Source organism: Jaminaea rosea (assembly GCF_003144245.1).
Source record: "Jaminaea rosea strain MCA 5214 unplaced genomic scaffold BDZ90scaffold_6, whole genome shotgun sequence".
Classification (NCBI taxonomy): Eukaryota; Fungi; Basidiomycota; class Exobasidiomycetes; order Microstromatales; genus Jaminaea; species Jaminaea rosea.
The window spans coordinates 711,769-728,094 of NW_020289980.1; the positions used below are offsets into that span (position 1 = coordinate 711,769).

At 61.0% G+C, this 16,326-nt stretch overlaps 4 protein-coding genes across 4 annotated transcripts; 2 read left to right on the forward strand and 2 right to left on the reverse strand.

Moving 5' to 3' along the window:
- Positions 1–656: 656 nt before the first annotated feature.
- Positions 657–7,210, forward strand: BDZ90DRAFT_271783 (hypothetical protein; the record flags this gene model as incomplete). Its single annotated transcript, XM_025508766.1, has 1 exon — positions 657–7,210. Exon 1 carries the CDS (start codon positions 1,073–1,075, stop codon positions 7,208–7,210), a length of 6,138 nt encoding a protein of 2,045 aa, XP_025362474.1. The 5' UTR covers positions 657–1,072.
- Positions 7,211–8,490: 1,280 nt separating this feature from the next.
- BDZ90DRAFT_211198 (PH domain-like protein) lies at positions 8,491–8,874 on the reverse strand (the record flags this gene model as incomplete). Its single annotated transcript, XM_025504099.1, has 2 exons — positions 8,491–8,543; positions 8,586–8,874. Coding segments are annotated over 2 exons (342 nt in total), but the record flags the coding sequence as incomplete, so codon positions are not given.
- A 298-nt stretch (positions 8,875–9,172) lies between these two features.
- BDZ90DRAFT_252408 (WD40 repeat-like protein) lies at positions 9,173–12,561 on the forward strand (the record flags this gene model as incomplete). The annotated part of the gene is made up of 2 exons (XM_025507760.1): positions 9,173–11,321; positions 11,429–12,561. The coding sequence occupies exons 1-2, from the start codon at positions 9,251–9,253 to the stop codon at positions 12,559–12,561; spliced, it is 3,204 nt and encodes a 1,067-aa protein (XP_025362476.1). The 5' UTR covers positions 9,173–9,250.
- Positions 12,562–13,331: 770 nt separating this feature from the next.
- Positions 13,332–16,081, reverse strand: BDZ90DRAFT_274683 (hypothetical protein; the record flags this gene model as incomplete). The annotated part of the gene is made up of 6 exons (XM_025508849.1): positions 13,332–13,395; positions 13,442–13,734; positions 13,845–14,895; positions 14,988–15,026; positions 15,105–15,208; positions 15,275–16,081. 6 exons carry the CDS (start codon positions 16,079–16,081, stop codon positions 13,332–13,334), a joined length of 2,358 nt encoding a protein of 785 aa, XP_025362477.1.
- Positions 16,082–16,326: the final 245 nt, after the last annotated feature.

The window sequence follows — 16,326 nt, forward strand, 5'->3', positions numbered from 1 at the left end:
ACTTCAACTTGAAAGCCGGCTATCGATGCCAATTTTCAGGCTCAGCCCGTTTGTTGACTAGCGCCCAGCCGCCGCCGCCGCCGCCTCCGCCGCCCCCGCCGCCCCGCTCCGCTGACCTTCCTCTGTTGACAAGGCCCGCGAAGCTGCACCTCGACAGCTCGGCTGCGTCGGCCCTGATGTCGACGTTGCTTGGGTGGGCGGGGCGGCGCCCCTGGCTCTTTCTGTCTCGACTCTCGATCTCCCGCACCTGCCCGCCTGCATTTGGTCCACCCCTCTCCTAATCACACGAGATGTGAGGTCGTCGTGCTCGCTCTCGCGACGTCAAACTGCACGGCTCAAAGACCTGCCCGAACGGGGATGGATGTTCAATGAGCTCGCCGAGAAACAGGGAGGGAGATCTACCCTTGCGACGTGCGACGAAGACTGCGAGACGTCAATCGCTGTTCTCGTCTCGTCTCGTCTCAGCGTCAACGTCGACTCAGGGTGCTAGGCCGCCGTCTCCCTCCGCCGTGCCGCGCTAGAGCTGCTTCTTCGGAGGACTGCTGCTGGGCGATGCGAACCGGTACTCTGGTCGACACGCACCTATCGCCTTGCCCCTCCCCCCCCCCCTCCGCCTCCCCCTATGCGCTTGGCTTGCGTGCTTAGCTATCCATTTGTTCCTTCTCCTTCTAGCCATCCATTCGACTTCAGATTGCGGTGTTGATCGTCCCAACGCACTTTTTTCGACTTCATCCATCCCTCTTACCGCGCACCGTGTACTTTTTACTCGTATCATAGTCGCACCCCGCCGCCGAGGACAGCCGGCCTCGCCTCGCCGGAGTGTGCACGCACGCACGTACGCACACGCCCACGCACACGTCTAGCAGGGCTGGCCCTAGCGCGCGTCATTATACACACTCTCTCTACACGTAAGCTCCTTGGACAAGCAAGTCACTGGCAGGAAAGCAAGGGATCGTAGCAGCAACGTTGCAGGGGAGGCGGAGTGGTGCTTTGTGCGCACTCGAGCCTCCATCGGGGCAGCGCCATCCGCCCATTATTGGCACGGCGGATCACCGCGCTCGCCGCGCTCGCCATGGGCCAAGGGCAGTCACATCATGGACGTGGCTCAGCAGACACCGCACCGCAGCCGATCGAAAGCCAAGACATCGTGTCGGCGGGGCACACCAAAGCTGACGGTGAGGAGATCTTGCCGCCTGAACACGACGATGAGTCCAGCTTCACCACAGAGCGCGATCCAGGCAACGTAGGGCCAATGAGGCGACGACCACGACCTACTTCTGGGGTATCGTTCCAGCCTCCAGCCCTTTCGAGATGGAATGCGCACCGCGACATGCCGCTGCAAAGCATCGTAGACACCAACAGCGACGATGTGCAGGCACAGACGCAAGTCAATTGGTTCCCCACCTACCCCGCCTGGGACAATGCAGGGCGTAATCCACCAGTTGTCGTCACTCCGACAGCTACTGCGGCCTTGCGGGCCATACATCGAGTCAGCAATCCACCGCTGTACCCAGACATTCCCGAGGTTCCAGAGGAAGGGTCAGACTTTGGCAGCGCCGGAGTCGGCGGCGGTGGCGGGTCGCTCTTGGAGGAGGCACAAGGAGGCAACGAAAGTGGCGGCAGTGCGGGAACGCAGCCGATGCCACCGCCGAGACCGCTACCTTCTCCACTCGCTGAGGCTCTCATGATGGGACTTGGTCGTAGCGGGTCGGGCAGCAGCTCAAGGCGAGCTTCTGAACCGCAATTGTCCGAAGCGAGCAGGCTGGGTGGGGGAGACGTCTCAAGGCGTAGCACCGGACAGACGGATCGCGAGCGACTGGTGGCGTACTGGGAGTCTCGCGCTTCAGAAGCTTCCTCGCCTGCACCTCCAGTCGTGCGCCGGGCCAGCTGGTCTTCGGGACCAGCTCTGCGTGCGCCGCGTTCGCGCGAGGGAGCAGCCACCTTGGGTCGGTCCAGATCCCCGCTTGCTCCCGCAGATGAAGTCGCGGTGGACCCATACGAGGAGACGGCTCCCGTGATGGCTGTAGAGGATGCGCCAACGCCCTATGGCCCGCAACCTTCGGTCTACGGCACGCCAGCCATTGTACTCGATGCAGACTCGCCCGACGTCGGGACGTTCCCCTGGTCGAGAAATGCGCAACAGCAAGAGGACGAGGCTGCGAGCGGGGTGGCCCCTTTAGCTTCTTCTCCAATCATGGCCGAGCATGCTCTCCTCGTACCACCACCCATCACACGCGCAGCCGATCCTACCAACCTTTCAACCACATCAGGCGGCGAAAGCGACGAAGCCGTCGAGCAAATACGGTCACCACAGCCAAGCGAAGGCTCCCTCAAGCGCAAGGCTGCTCCCCTCTACGTCAGTCAGCTCGAAGGAGAGCCTGTGCAACTGCGCTCCCCTCCGCAATCCTTGCGCTCTCCACCGCGATCCCTTCAAATCGCCTCGCCGAAGGTAGAGCGACGCGCAGAGGTCCACCACGAAGGGCAGAGCCGCTTCTCGCAGTCCTCTAACTCGGACGCGGCGCTGCGGTCGGAGGTGAACATGCTCAGGGCTGGGCCGTCCACGAAGCGGGACTCTTCCTTAATCCACGACCTCTTTCGACCTTCACGCCAGAGAGGAAGCCGCGAAGACGACGCTGCCCGGCCGCGGAAAAGTTCATTCTTTTCGCGGCTCACCGGGCGAGCTCGCAAGGGCAGTGGCACTCTTCCGCAGCCGGAGCTCATCGGCGGCTCTACGATTCGCGCATCCGGTCTGCCTTCGTCCAGCCGCGACTCGATGCCTCTTCAAGAGCCACCCATCTTCCAAATTCGCCCTCGCATGACCTCGGCACCTCCCGAGATGGGATCGCTCGCCCGTCGCCTACAACAGGCGCGCGATCCAGCGGCCACACCGCACAAGAGTCCTAGACTCACGCAGCACACAGTTGGAGGCAGTGTCCGACGTGTGCCGAGCTTTGCTGGCTCGCATGGTAGCATACGAAGTAAGAGAAGCGCGAGGAGTGGGGCTCGCAGCTCTGCTACCAGTCTGAGGCAGGCGTACGTCGAGGGGGCAGCGAGGGCAGCGCAACGACCTGGAGCGAAGGAGGGTTGGGAAGACATTGCAGAGGACGAGGTCGTGGCTGCACAGGCGAATGCAAGCCAGTCAAGCTTCAAGGTGAAGCGCAAGCGTGTTCCGCTGGGCGTCATGTTCGGCTGGCCAAGGCGAGGGTCCAAGCAGCTCCATCCTACTGATGTAGAAGCGCTGGATGCGCGGCAGAGAGCCGTATCAGAGCCGCCTCGCGCTTCGGCGATCGTTGCGAGGCCTGCGCCTGACGAACCGCTCGTGCAGAAGATTGACCAGAACCACCAACTTCGTCCGCCAAGCGACACGAATCTCTTGACGACGCCACACTACTCCTCGTCGACCTCAAGCTTCTCTTCACTCGCACCGCCGCCAGCACCACAGCCCGTCCCGCCGAAAAGACCACGTCGACCCCGAAGGCGAACAGGATCAGGCAGCCAGTCTGAATCAGGCGGCGCTGGCCAGTCGCCACAGCCATCGCGCTACAAAGACAAGGGCAAGGGCAAAGCTAAAGAGGAGGACGAGACCTCGACGCCTTTCTGGGACGACAGCATCCAGACTCATGGAGACGAAAACGAGGCGGAGACAGCACCCGTACTGCCCTCTCCTCGTGGCACGTTGGCCACGATCCACTCAGTACCCTGGCGAGCCGATGAGGATGTAGCAAGCCGCATGGAAATCCTGCACTCGGATCGAGGGTCACCGCTACCGCGAGGCCCAAACTCTGCAGAACTGTACCCTCGCCCACACTCGAAGCTCTCCGCCAGCTACCTCGACCCAGACTCGCGTCCTTCATCGCGTGCCACTGCGGCCTTGAGGCAGCAAGCCTCCGGCCAGACATTCGGTGTTGACGAGCGTCCACGCACAGCCCTTTCCATCGCGCCCGACATGCCCGCTCACGTCGAGTCACCCGTGAACAGCAGTAGCGCGGATTTCGGGGACGAAGGCGGAGTGAAACCTCCACCCACCAAAGCGTCGAACAGCCAGGACTCGTCGCGAGATCGTCTCACTTTTGCTCCACCACCTACCACAGCGTCGGGCGATCGCGATCGAGCCCACGTTCAGGGTCACGCCGCCGAGGGTAGCAACTCGTCCTTCACTAAGATAGCCGGAGACGACGAGGACGACCAGCTGTTGCGCTCGAGGATCAAGCCGCCCTCCCTCGCGGAGTCGGACGTGTCCAAGACTAGTGTGCGCGGCCACCTCTCGTCGTCGGCCACTCTGGCGACTGAGGGGCCTGGCGGCATGGGAACAACGGCTACGGTTACCGGCACGCCGTCTACCTCTGCTGGCACACCGCGTGGTCAGCACTTCCCGCTCGGCGCAGGGGCTGGACATCGTCGTACAGCGAGCGGGAGTGCAGCGAGTGGCCGCCTGTCCACGCATCTCGAGTCGCCGCGTGCGCGTGTGTCTTCGCTAGGAATGAGCAGGAGGGTGGCTCTGCCGCCTGTGGCGACCACGGAGGGACTCGGTATCAGCAGCAGAGATGTCGCATCAACCCCGCCGTCTGCTCGAGCGCCTATTGATGGGCTGCCCGCGACGGGTGGGGATGTCTCGTCTCTGCCGCTGCCTCTTGGGCGCAACAGGGAGGCGCAGCGGGAGAGCTGGACGTCGGCGGATGGTCCATGGCGAGCAGAGATTGTCCAAGCCTCGTCCGCGATTCCTGCAGCTCCTACGATGCTTCCCTCGATCCCTCAAGGCCGCACAGTAGGCCGACAGCGCAGTCGTTCTTCGATGAATCCGCGCACAGAACCGCTCGACGGAGCAAGACGACCAGACGCGCCAATGGATGGTCGATCCCCACCTACCGCCCGCAATCGCGCCGTCTCTGAGCCCTTGGCTCCCCAATCGCCACCCATCGATCCAACAGCGGCAGAATCGGATCGCTGGTCGCCAGTCGACTACGATGCCATGCCCGCCGGCGGCACGCAAGCCTCCCTTGCGACGCTGATTGCGCTGGAGAAACAAAGCAGGGGAGAACCAACGACGTCGCGCTTCCTCGGATCGACCCTCTATGCCCTACCTGCGCGCAAGGCGGAGAACTACGAGTCCTCGTCATCCCTCGGTCCACCACAAGCTGACAGGCGAGAGAGACAGAGACAGCGAGAGGCGGCTGCCGCGACCGTTGCGAACCTCTCTGGGTCACGGATGCGCGAGCGTGCAGCCCCGTATGAGCGGAGGCGACCAAGTGACTACTATTCGTCCTCATGGGAAGGTGGAGGCTACTCTTCTGCAGGCACGTCGACTATCGCTTCCCGACGCAGGCGGAGGAGCACTCTACGGCAGCAACAACGTCGTGCTCGGCATGGGCACGGCCCCGGCCATGGTAGGGATTGGACGGGCATGGCTTTGGCTTCTTCCGATAATTGGGAGGAGAGCGATCTGCCCACCACCGCGGACGAGAGGGAGCGTTACGCGGCTAGACGGTCGATGGAGGGCGCGAGGCAACGCAGGGAGGCTCGACCGCCTGGCGCTGCTGTGCCTGGACGCGTTCAGCGACCTCCATTTGCTGGTCACGGGCGACAGAGGAGCGCCATTGAGACGCCATTGCCTCGCTCTGCTGCTGCTCGGCTTGCCGGGGATGAAGGTAGGATTCGAGTCGAGGGAGGGGTATGGGAGGGTTTGGCAGAAGGAGGATGGCAACACTATGTCACCCCACCGAGACATCTCGCCGAGCAGGCCGCTGCGGCGCTGCGAGCCGTGTCCTATCCTGATGAGTACGAAGCCGAGGACAGTCGACCACGCATGTCTTCGCCCATCATCGTCATCCAGCCCTCGCAGCCCGGCAGGCGCTCTACCACTACGACGCCCGCAGCCGGCCCCGCCCCACCCCTTCCGCAAGAATCCACGCCAACGGCGGCAGGCGCCAACACTTCCTCCGAACACATCATCTCCACGCTACAACGTCAACTTCGGGAGCTCGAATCCCGACTAGAAGACGAGCTCTCCCGCAGTCGCATAGCCGCCGTAAGTCCCGCCGCCAGCCGCAGGGATCGCAGCGATAGACCTGCGGAGCAGCCCAGCGCTACCTCTCCGCTCTCACCAGCGCGACGTCCCCTCCCTGCAGTACAGTCAGTCGCGCCCTCGGCTTCCATGCTGGGCGTGGCGCAGGAAAGTCATCCGATTCCTGCAGCGTCTGGCTCGCCGCTGACTGACGGGCTGAGCCCGCAATTATTGGAGCAGCACGAGGACTTGGCTAGGCGGGTAAGAGGGGGAGCGAGAACGAGTGGAGCAACACAACCCACGATACGGGATGTGGGGACGGTCCCGTTCCCCTCGTCATCTCGTCCCCCTAAGAACAGGCCAAGACATAGCGCGAGAGAGGAGCGACGTCGATACCATGAGGACGACTATTCGCCTACGGTCGTCGACGAGTTCGGACGAACAGCCCGTCCCTTGCCGTCTGGCGGAGGCGGGGCATCGCGATCCATGCCATTGAAGGGCGATCGTGACCGTGAGCGACAACGACCCCATCGCTATGATGACGAAGAGGAGCCGTCCCACTCTTATCACTTGCATCGCAACAACAGTGGTGGAGCAGGAGCGCGCAGGCAGGATCTCGAGCTCGACGTACGCGCCACAGAATCGAGGAGACGCGACTACTACCCACGCGAGCCAGAGGAGGAATACTACGAGGATCCGCCCTCCCGCTCCACTCGGTATGGCTTCCCTCGACGAAGCCAGGGAAGTAGGAGATACGACCGCGACTACGAGCGCGACTACGACCGCGACTATAACTACGAAGAGGCCCAAGACCTCGAGCAGTCAGATCGCTACTATTCTGTTGATCCCACCCGCTCACGACGAGGTCATCATCGACGTCCTTCCTCCACTTCACAGCGCGGTGCTGCCCCTCCAGCTGCGGCTCTCGCACCAGCTCCCACTACCTCATCTCGTCGTGAACATGCCGCCGATCCCAGCGCTGCGATGGGGAGTGGCAGCACAAGAAGGCAGGGTAGAGCATCAGGAGGCCCCGCTTCTGTGCCCGTCCCGGTTCCCGTGGCTACTGAGGCGGCGCCCAAGAGGGGAAGCGAGCTGTCAACGGGAGGAAGTAAAGCTGGGTATCAGCGGAAGGACATTTTGGTTTGGAGGGTGGGGTTGCGTGGTGAGGGTGAGGGTGAGGGTGAAGAGGGGGAGGGGGAGGGGGTGTAGGGAGTGGGTGGGGAGGTTTAGTTGGAGCGGAGGATCCGGGGGAAGGGGCGATGGTGATGACGATCGAAGGGAGGGGAGGGAAGGGTGGAAGAAAATCGAAAGGGGATAGGCATCGTCGTGGCCGGGAAAGTAAGGGGAAAATTCCTGTATCGCGCTGAGCACCCGAAGTTGACTCGCGCTTGCCTCCGTCTCTCTGTCGTCTTGCAATCAGATTGAATCGAATCGATTGAACTGATATAAATTGATCGCTCGCACTTGCGTGCGTGCGTGAATGAAGAAATCAACGAAGGAAACATCGTATCATCGACCCTTTACCCTCTCCACGTATCCATCGTACAAGGCAGCCACAAAGTCCTTGTCCGTATGGATCAACTGGAGAATCTCCCGTACAAAGTCTCCCTTGCTCATCATCATCATCGCTGGCGTCGTGCTCTCGCTCCCAGGAGCTGTCTCCTGGCTGGCTTGAGAACGATGCGCCTCGTGCGCGTCGAGTAGCACGGAGGATGCCGTTTGTGGGAAGGAGGCTGTGGCAGTACCATTTGTCGAGGTATGTGACTTTGACTTTGTCTTGGGCTCAGTCTTGGACGCAGCTGCAGGTGCAGGTGCTGGTGGTGCAGAGGATTGCGTGACCTGTTGCTCCTTTGACTTCTTTTCCTCCTCCTCCTCCTTCTTTCCTGCCCCAGCCCCTCCTCCAAGACCAAGCATGGCCATCAATCCAGCAGCGGCCGAGTCATTCTTCTTGTTCTTTGCCTCATCTCTGGGCGACGCCGTTTTCTCCTCAACTACTGCTGGTGGTGCTGATGGTGCTGCTGGCGCTGCTGCTGGCTGCGCGCTCTTCTCCTCCTGCTGCTTCGTCTGAGGCTGTGACTGAGACTGAGACTGAGACTGAGATTGGAAGATGGCGTCCAGCAGTGAAGCGCCGGATCCGGGGAGCTGGCTCGGCTGTGCCTGCGATGAAGCTGGCGGTGTAGGAGCGAAGGCAGCTGCTGCGGGTGGTTGGGAAGGGGCTGAGCTGCTAGAGGAGGAGGAGGAAGCTGAGGCGAAGAGGGCGTCGAGGGAGATGCTTTGCGACGGTGGTTGCTGCTGGTGGTGCTGCTGCTGCTGTAACGGTGCAGAGGTGGTAGAGGTGATTCCCGCCGGCTCTTGACCGTCCTCTTGCTCAGCAAGGGTTTGCAATCTAGCGAAAAGAGGAGGTAGCAGGTCAGCAACTTGCCCCCATTTGCGGTAACCGCACCGCACCGCGCCCGAACGCACCTAATCATCTCATCCCCCATGGCGACTCTCTGCTCCTTCTCAAAGACCCAAATACCGACGACGCGATCCCCATCCCCATCTTCCTCGTCATCTTCTTCGTCATCGTGATCCCCTTTTTCACCGCTCGTCGACCTAAAAATGACAAAATCCTCGCTCACCTCCAAATCGTCTTCCCCCCTTATACTACTCGCCCAATTCTCCACCCCATTCCTATTGAGAACAAAAGCCCCATAAAAAGGGCTCTCACTGCGCTTGAAGAGGAACATGGGACCTTCTATGCCCGTCTTTGTCCATGAGCTCGAAGAGGTCGAGTATTGGTAGAGGACGACGAAAGAGGCAGAGTAGAGGATGGAAGAGATGCTGGCATCGTGTCGACGGAGGACTTTGATGTTGAAAGCGTGGCGGGCTGAGTCGTGCGCGGACGGCGGCGTTGAGCCTGACATTGAGGAGGTTGAAGCGGTTGCCATTGTGAGATTTGTTGATGTTGATGATGAAGTTGAAGGAAAGGGAAGGCAAGGTAAGACGTGTGCCGCCGCCCTTCGTCCTTGTATGCCGCCTCGACGAACGAGCCTCGAAGCGGTCGCCTGAGCGCTCCGCCCTTGAGTCGCAGCCGTCACGCTGACGTAATCCACGTCGACTGGGACGATTTTTCCAACTTGTAGGATTGGTATCCGCCCCTCTGCGCTTCCGTTTTTGGCTGCGCATCATCTTTGGCTGTCGCGCTTTGCTTTTCTCTATCCTCCTCCTCTCCTCCTGTTACCTTGATTCTTTCCTCGCGTCGCCGCCATGGTCCGCTCCTACTTACGGCACGAACCCACCTCAGCCTTCGGTGTCGTCACGTCCCCCTCAGCTCGCTGCCTCCTCTCCTCGGATGGGAAAACGGCGTATGTTGCTGCGCTCGAAGATGTATTAGTCTGGGATGTCCGCCGCGGTGAGCAGGTGGCGATGTGGCACGACGTAGGGCTTCGCAGCCCCGTGACAGCTCTTGTACGCTCTGTCGCTAGCCCATCGACATTCGCCGTAGGTTACGAGGATGGATCGGTGCGAATCTGGGAAGAGGGAAACAGCGAAACGCCCAGCGTTACTTTCCATGGACACAAGCGCGCAATCACCGCCATGCACTTCGATGAAGCTGGGATGCGACTCGTCACCGCTAGTCAGGATACGACGTTGATCTTGTGGGATCTAGTGGCGGAGAGTGGACTTTTCAGACTAAAGGGACATAGAGACGCCATTACGGATGTGGCATTCGTTCCCACCTCGTCGCCTTCGCCTTCGACGTCACAGGTCGCCTCTTCCTCTTCCTCCTCCTCCTCGCCTCGCACGCGCAACAACACCCACCTCCTCTCAACAAGCAAGGACGGTCTCCTCAAGCTGTGGGACATCGATCTGCAGCAATCCATCCAGACAGTCGTACCGGGAAAGGGAGAGCTCTGCAGTCTAGCCGTACTGCCCATCGAGGCGGGGGACGCCCTTCTGCTCACGGGCAACTCCGAGGGACAAGTAAAAGCTTGGACCCTCTCCGGTGAGGCACTAGCATCTGGTCTGGCACAGACTGGGTCCAGTGAGGAGGAACAGGTGCGGTTCATTACTGCGCTGGGCCAGATCGAGGTGGCGAGCAAGAGAAGAGTCACACAGATGAGCTTCAATGCTGCTTCTTCGCCAGGGAATGGGGCTTCGGCTTCGCATCTAGCCATAACTAGCTCAGATCGCAGTGTGCAGATCTTCAGGTTGAGGGAAGAGGAGGAGATGCGACGCAAGATGGCAAGAAGACAGCGCAGGATCAAGGAGAAGGCAAAGGGAGCTAGTAATGGTACAGCCCTAGCGACTGGGGAGGACGACGAAGTGGCGCAACCCAAGGTTACATGGCTAGACCGCATCGAGGCGTACACCATTGTGCGCCCAGAATCGGGGAGACTCAGGAGCTTCGCCTTCCCCAGCGATACCAGCGGCACTAGCGGCACATATTCGTCCTCCTCCTCCTCATCATCCGGCCTCCCAATCCTCTGCGCAACATCCAGCAACTCTCTCGAAATCTACTCCATCCCTCCTCCCCCTTCCAAGTCGGCAAAGAAAGCCCTCCCCTCCACGGGCACGGGCACAGGCAACCCAGAGGCGACCCTCTCCTGCACCCTCGACCTCCCAGGACATCGCAGCGAATCCAGGGCAGTCGCCCTCACCTCAGACGACTCCCTCCTCGCATCTGCCGACTCCACCGGCCTCCTCAAAGTATGGAACGTCGCTACCAACAAGTGCGTGCGCACCTTACTCTTTGGCGGATCCATCCCTGGGTCAGGGTACGCCTTGTGCGTCTCCTGGCTACCGGGGGATAGGTACGTGCTGGTGGGTTGCAAAGATGGGAGTTTGGTCACCTTCGACGTACCGGCGGGGGAGGTGGTGGAGGTCATCAAGGCGCACGATGGACCCTTATGGAGCGTCGCCATCCACCCGGATGGGATGCGCTGCGTGACTGCTAGTGCGGATAAGGACGTCAAATTCTGGGAATTCGAGATGCGCAGCGCTGAGACAACGCAGACTCAGACGCAAGTAGAGCAGCCCAACGACTCGGATGACGAGGAGTCTCCTCGTCCTCGACCCTCAGGCCCTCCGCGTCTCTGCCTCGCTCACACGCGCACCCTAAAAATGACAGACGAAGTCCTCTATGCCCGTTTCTCCCCTCAAGACGGGAAACTTCTAGCCCTCTCCCTTTTGGACAATACGGTGAAAGTCTTCTTTACCGACTCTTTGAAATTCTTCTTGAGTCTGTATGGTCATAAGTTGCCTGTGTTGGCTTTGGATATCAGCCAGGATGGGAAATTGTGCGTAACGTGTTCGGCGGATAGGAATGTTAAGATTTGTGAGTACGACGCGGGGACGCCCCACGAAGAAGAAGAAGAGAAAGTAGAAGGATGTGTAGAGCTGACCACCCCCCTTCCTCCCTCGCTCTCTCCGCTCGCTCGCCAGGGGGTCTCGACTTCGGAGACTGTCATCGCTCCCTCTTCGCTCACAGTGACAGCGTCATGTCCGTTGCCTTTGAGCGCGGAATGCAAGGCGGTGGGTTGCTTGGCGGTCGCGAGGGAGCTTCACACCACTTCTGGACGGTAGGGAAGGACGGTCTCGTCAAGTACTGGGATGGGGATCGATTCGAGCTCATCCAGACCATGGAGGGGCACCATGGTCCCGTGTGGGCCTTGGCTGTCGGCCATGCGGGGACCAAGGTGGTGAGCAGTGGGGCGGATCGTAGCTTGCGCGTCTGGGAAAAGGGGGAGGAACCCCTCTTCCTCGAGGAGGAGCGCGAGAGAGAACAGGAGCGTTTATTGGAGGAGGCGGATAGGGAGGAGAGGGCCAGGCAACAGGGTCACGTAGGCGCTGTAGGCTCTTTGGTGGGGGGGAGCGGTGCGGATGGGGCACCCCAGCAGGAAGAGCCGGAGAGCGGGGCAGTCACGAACGAGACGACGGGCAGTCTCATGGCGGGGGAGAGGCTCATGGAGGCACTAGACGTCGCAGACGCGGAGGTGGCACAGAGGGCCGAGTGGATCAAGTTGGGCAAACGTGGACCGCCCCCGCCACGCAATGCGTTGATCACCGCAGCGCTGGGCCCCTCAGACTCGGAACAGGACGAAGAGGACTCGGCCGCCGCCCATCAGTACGTCCTGCGCGTCCTCCAATCCATTCCGGCAGCACAATTGGAGGACTCCCTCCTCGTGCTTCCATTCGAAAAGGTCGTCTCCCTCCTCACGCACATGGATTCTCTCCTCTCCCAGACACCCGGCAGAAGCACCGTCAGTATCGTCCCCTTGCTAAGTCGTACCATCACCTCGTTACTTCGCGCCCATCACGCGCACATAGTCTCTCATCCACCAAAGGGGCTACGTGCCGCTCTGTCCCGGATTAGGGGGAACATGGGGCGAGCCTTGAGGGAGGAGAAGGCCCTTGTGGGGTATAATGTTTGTGGGTTGGCGGCACTCAAGGGTAGGGCGAGGGAGAGGCGGAGCGCTAGGAGGTTTGAGGAGGGGGGGTTTGGTGAGGTGCAAGGCGAGGGGGAGGGGGATGAGGTGGATGGGGGGACGAGGAAGAGGAAGGTCACGATTAAGTAGGCGAGGCGAGAGATGGGGTCTGAAAGAGGTGAGCAGAGCAGCGCAGGGCAGGGCAGAGCGTCGCACGGCGTTGATCGCATCGCAGAAAAGTAATTACATAGCATAGCATAGCATAGCATGAAGATGTAGATGAATGAAAGAGGGGATAAGGAAATGATGCCACGGAAGCACGATGAAAGTAATGACGATGATGCTGTCTGTCTGATGTGTTCTGGCTTTGCCTGAAACGAAGTAAACTCCTTGACTCCCACCCCTCCGCTCCTCCGGCTACTCCTGCCTCCCACCAACAGGCAGCGCATCCAACTCCATCTCGTCTGGCTCCCGCTGTCCCAGACCACCCTGCGCTGCTGCCACCACGGTCCCATTGGCAATCGCAGCGGAACTAGGCGACGAGCTAACCGTATTGCGTCTCTTCCGAGTCGCCTGCCCATCATCGTCGCGCTCAATAGTTGCTGCCCTTTCCCTTCTATCTTCTTCTCTACACACCTCCCCCCCTGCCCCCGCTGGTGGGGCCGACTGCTCCTCCTTATTCGCCGTAGCAAGGCGGGGAGCAGTGATAGTCGCAGTTGCGGCCGGCTGAACCACTTTGGCAGCGTGTCGCGAGTTGATGTTGGAGTGATGGCCATTCGTAGCACCAGCAGCAGCAGAGTGGGGAGGCGGAGTGTCGACGGCGTCCTCTCCTCCTCCCCCTCCAGCTTCGGAGCCATCCCGAGCGGCCTCGCGTTGAAGCCACAAGTTCGTCTCGAGCCGCATGCGCTTCCAGTACTCGTCTACCAGGGCACAATGTTGCCGCGAGAGGGATAGGTCCCCCACCCCCGCCCCATCTCCGCGACTCTGTTCGACTTGATCCAGTACATGCCGGGCAAAGTGGGAAATATACTCTGCTTGCTCCGCCGTCTCGATTGCCTTTGAGCTCCTACGTAATCGAACGACCTGCAAGGCCTGCCACATCATCTCGGCCTCGGGCCACATGCTGCCGCGAATCGCACATTCCGAGATTGGGCGATGTTCGTCTACGAAGCCCATCTTGATCAGCCAACAGGCGGCCACCAGCCCCGCCCGACCCACGCCGCCTCGACAGTGCACGAGGACGTTGATGCCCTTGAGGGTACAGTGCGTTATGATCTCGTCGAGCCAGTGGGAGAGGGAGGACGTCGAAGTGGGACAGTTGCCCTGTAGCGTTGCGTGGGGAGAGGGGGACGAGGGGACGAAGGGACGAAGGGGTTTAGCTCTGCCCTCTCACATCCACGCGGAGGAGGCGGGAGTCCAATCGCGATACTCACCTCGACCATGGGTACCCTCACCAAATCCACACCCAACGCATCCGCCTCTCTCACATACTCCTCCCACCTAACCCCAATAACCCCCAACTCGGCATCGCTCAAACAACAGACCAAAGTCCCCACTCCCAACTCCTTGAATCGCTTCAGATCAACACCCAAATCACGACAAACCGCCCCGCGTCCCCTGACGGCTCCTGTGAGCCTTACCTTCTTCCCCGGGCAGGAGGAGAGGAAAAGATTGCCAATCTTGAAAGAGGCAGGAGCGGGCGGGTGGGAGGCGGCACGACGGGTAGACCAACGTGCGCCCGATGCAGGGCCGGCGAGGGAGCGAGAGGCTGCATACTCCTCGTCGCCTGGGTAGCGGAAGGATGGTCCGTGCAAGTCGGGGGAGCGCCAGGGTAGCTCGTCATCCGTTACTACTGCAGCTATGTTGACCACGGGGGGGATGCGTGCTGGCAGCCCGCTTCTTCTCGCCGAGGCACTTTGATCCTGTTCCTCCTCCTCCTTCGCTTTGCCTGGCCAGGGTAAGCGCCTCTCGTCCTCGTTACACCAGTATGCCAGCAAGGCGGGGTCAACCCGCCCGACCAGCTGCGCGTATACATGCTCCCTGATCCAAGGCATGAGGTTGTCCGGTATCAGCACAGAGACGGTGATGGGGTTGGTGTGCGATGTAGCGGCGGCGATGCCCGCTGGAGGTTGTGGCTGTTGCTGACTAGCAGGCGCGACGGGCTTCACGGCATCCTTGACTGCCTGTCGACCCATTGCTTGGGGTTGCTCCAGCTCTTGGTCTATGACCTCCTCGTCGGGGACAGCGACGGAGACCGTGGGAGGGTTGGCGACAGAGACTGCCGTTCCCGCGGCTGATGCTGATGCACCAGCTCCAGAGCCGTTGCTGGAGGAGGCGCGCAAGGCGGCAGCATGTGCGTCGAGCTGGCGCTGTGTTGAGGCGATGTTGCGCCGCTGGGCCAGCCAGAGGAGGGCGGCGGATTCTTGAGCTTCTTGATCTTTGCGGGATGCTTGGAATTCGGCGGGGTTGGTGATGGCGAATGGGCTGTGCGTATTCGCGGGCCAGATGATGAGAGGAGAATGGTCAGTGCATGGCTCGTCGTGCTCGCCTGCTGCTCCTCGCAAGCGTCAACGCACACATAGGGGTGGGGTGATCCCCATTCTCCGTACTTGACTCTGAGAGGGAGCGCGAGCAGGAAAGATGAGCTGGTCAGCCACGCGCGCGCCTACGTCTGGCTCTCGCCGCGTACCCACTTGTGATACATCGAATGCGGATTATGCGAGGCGAACCCTGCGAAATCGTACAGCTCATTCTGTGGGTTCGTCCCGTGCATCCTACACCACTTGTCCCACTGATCCTGAAATCTCGATCTCTCCAGGTAAAATTCGGTGGGAAAAGCCTTGCGATTCTTTGAGGCGCAGACCTCCTCCTCCTGCTGTTCCTCGCCTTGCTGCTGCTGCTGCGATGACGAGGCGGAGGCCTGACTCCCGTCCTCGCTGCGAGAGGCAGAAGGGGAACGATGCTCGCTCTCTGCTTCTGCCACGCCCGTGAAGATGCCCAGTACGGGGGCACGTTCAGGCGACGAGGAGGCGGAGCGTCCGGTGCGTCGCCTTAGCAGAGCCTTATGTCTATTCCTCCGCTGCTCCTCGAGATGTTGCCCAAATATAATCCGGTCTTGTAGCCCTCTATCCCACTTCGTCCTGACCAAGAACTTGAAGCACAGCATCTCCGCGGCGCTTCCCATGGGCAGGAGGTCGAACTGGGCAGCCAGGTCTGATCGCCAGAGGTAGATGGCCGAGGGTGAGGGGAGGGAGCCGCTGTTGTACCAGGGTGGGGCGCGGAGGCAGGAGAGGGAGGAATGGGGCTTGCGCAGCGCGAGGTTCAGGGTGGGCTTGATCGACACGAAGCGGTCCCATGCTTGATGCTCGGCGGGCGAGGACTGCTGGCAGCGCGAGGGGGTCGAAGGGTCAAGAGGCTCGAGGTGGGCATGCCAAAGGTCCGAGACGAGGCCGAGCGTGGGGACTGCGCTCGGTGTGCCGTTGCCGTTGCCATAACCATTGAGCGTAGCATGCTTGGAGCCTGGAATGGGGGCGTCGACGTCGGGCGCGGTCAGGTCTGTATCAGATGAGCCTCCCGTCGATGGGGAATTGCTCGAGCGCTGAGCGGCTGCGCCTACATCCACATCGCCTGCTGCTGTCTCGCCGTTGGTACGAGGTGCGAAGGAGTTCATGCCCAGGTGGCGGCGTCGAGGACGAGGTGACGAGGGTGATGGGATGGGCCGCCTCTGTGTCTAGTATCGCTGTTGAACGGCTTGCATTCGATGGCGTTTGCAGCTGAGGCAGAAGGAGGGAGTGGAAGAGGGTGGCGAGGCCGGCAGGAGAGGGACGGTGTGTTGGAGATCGCGGCGTCTACTTTGGTCACACACGATACGAAGCAAAGGAGAGGAAAGGGGGGAGTAGGGCAAAGACGTCGACG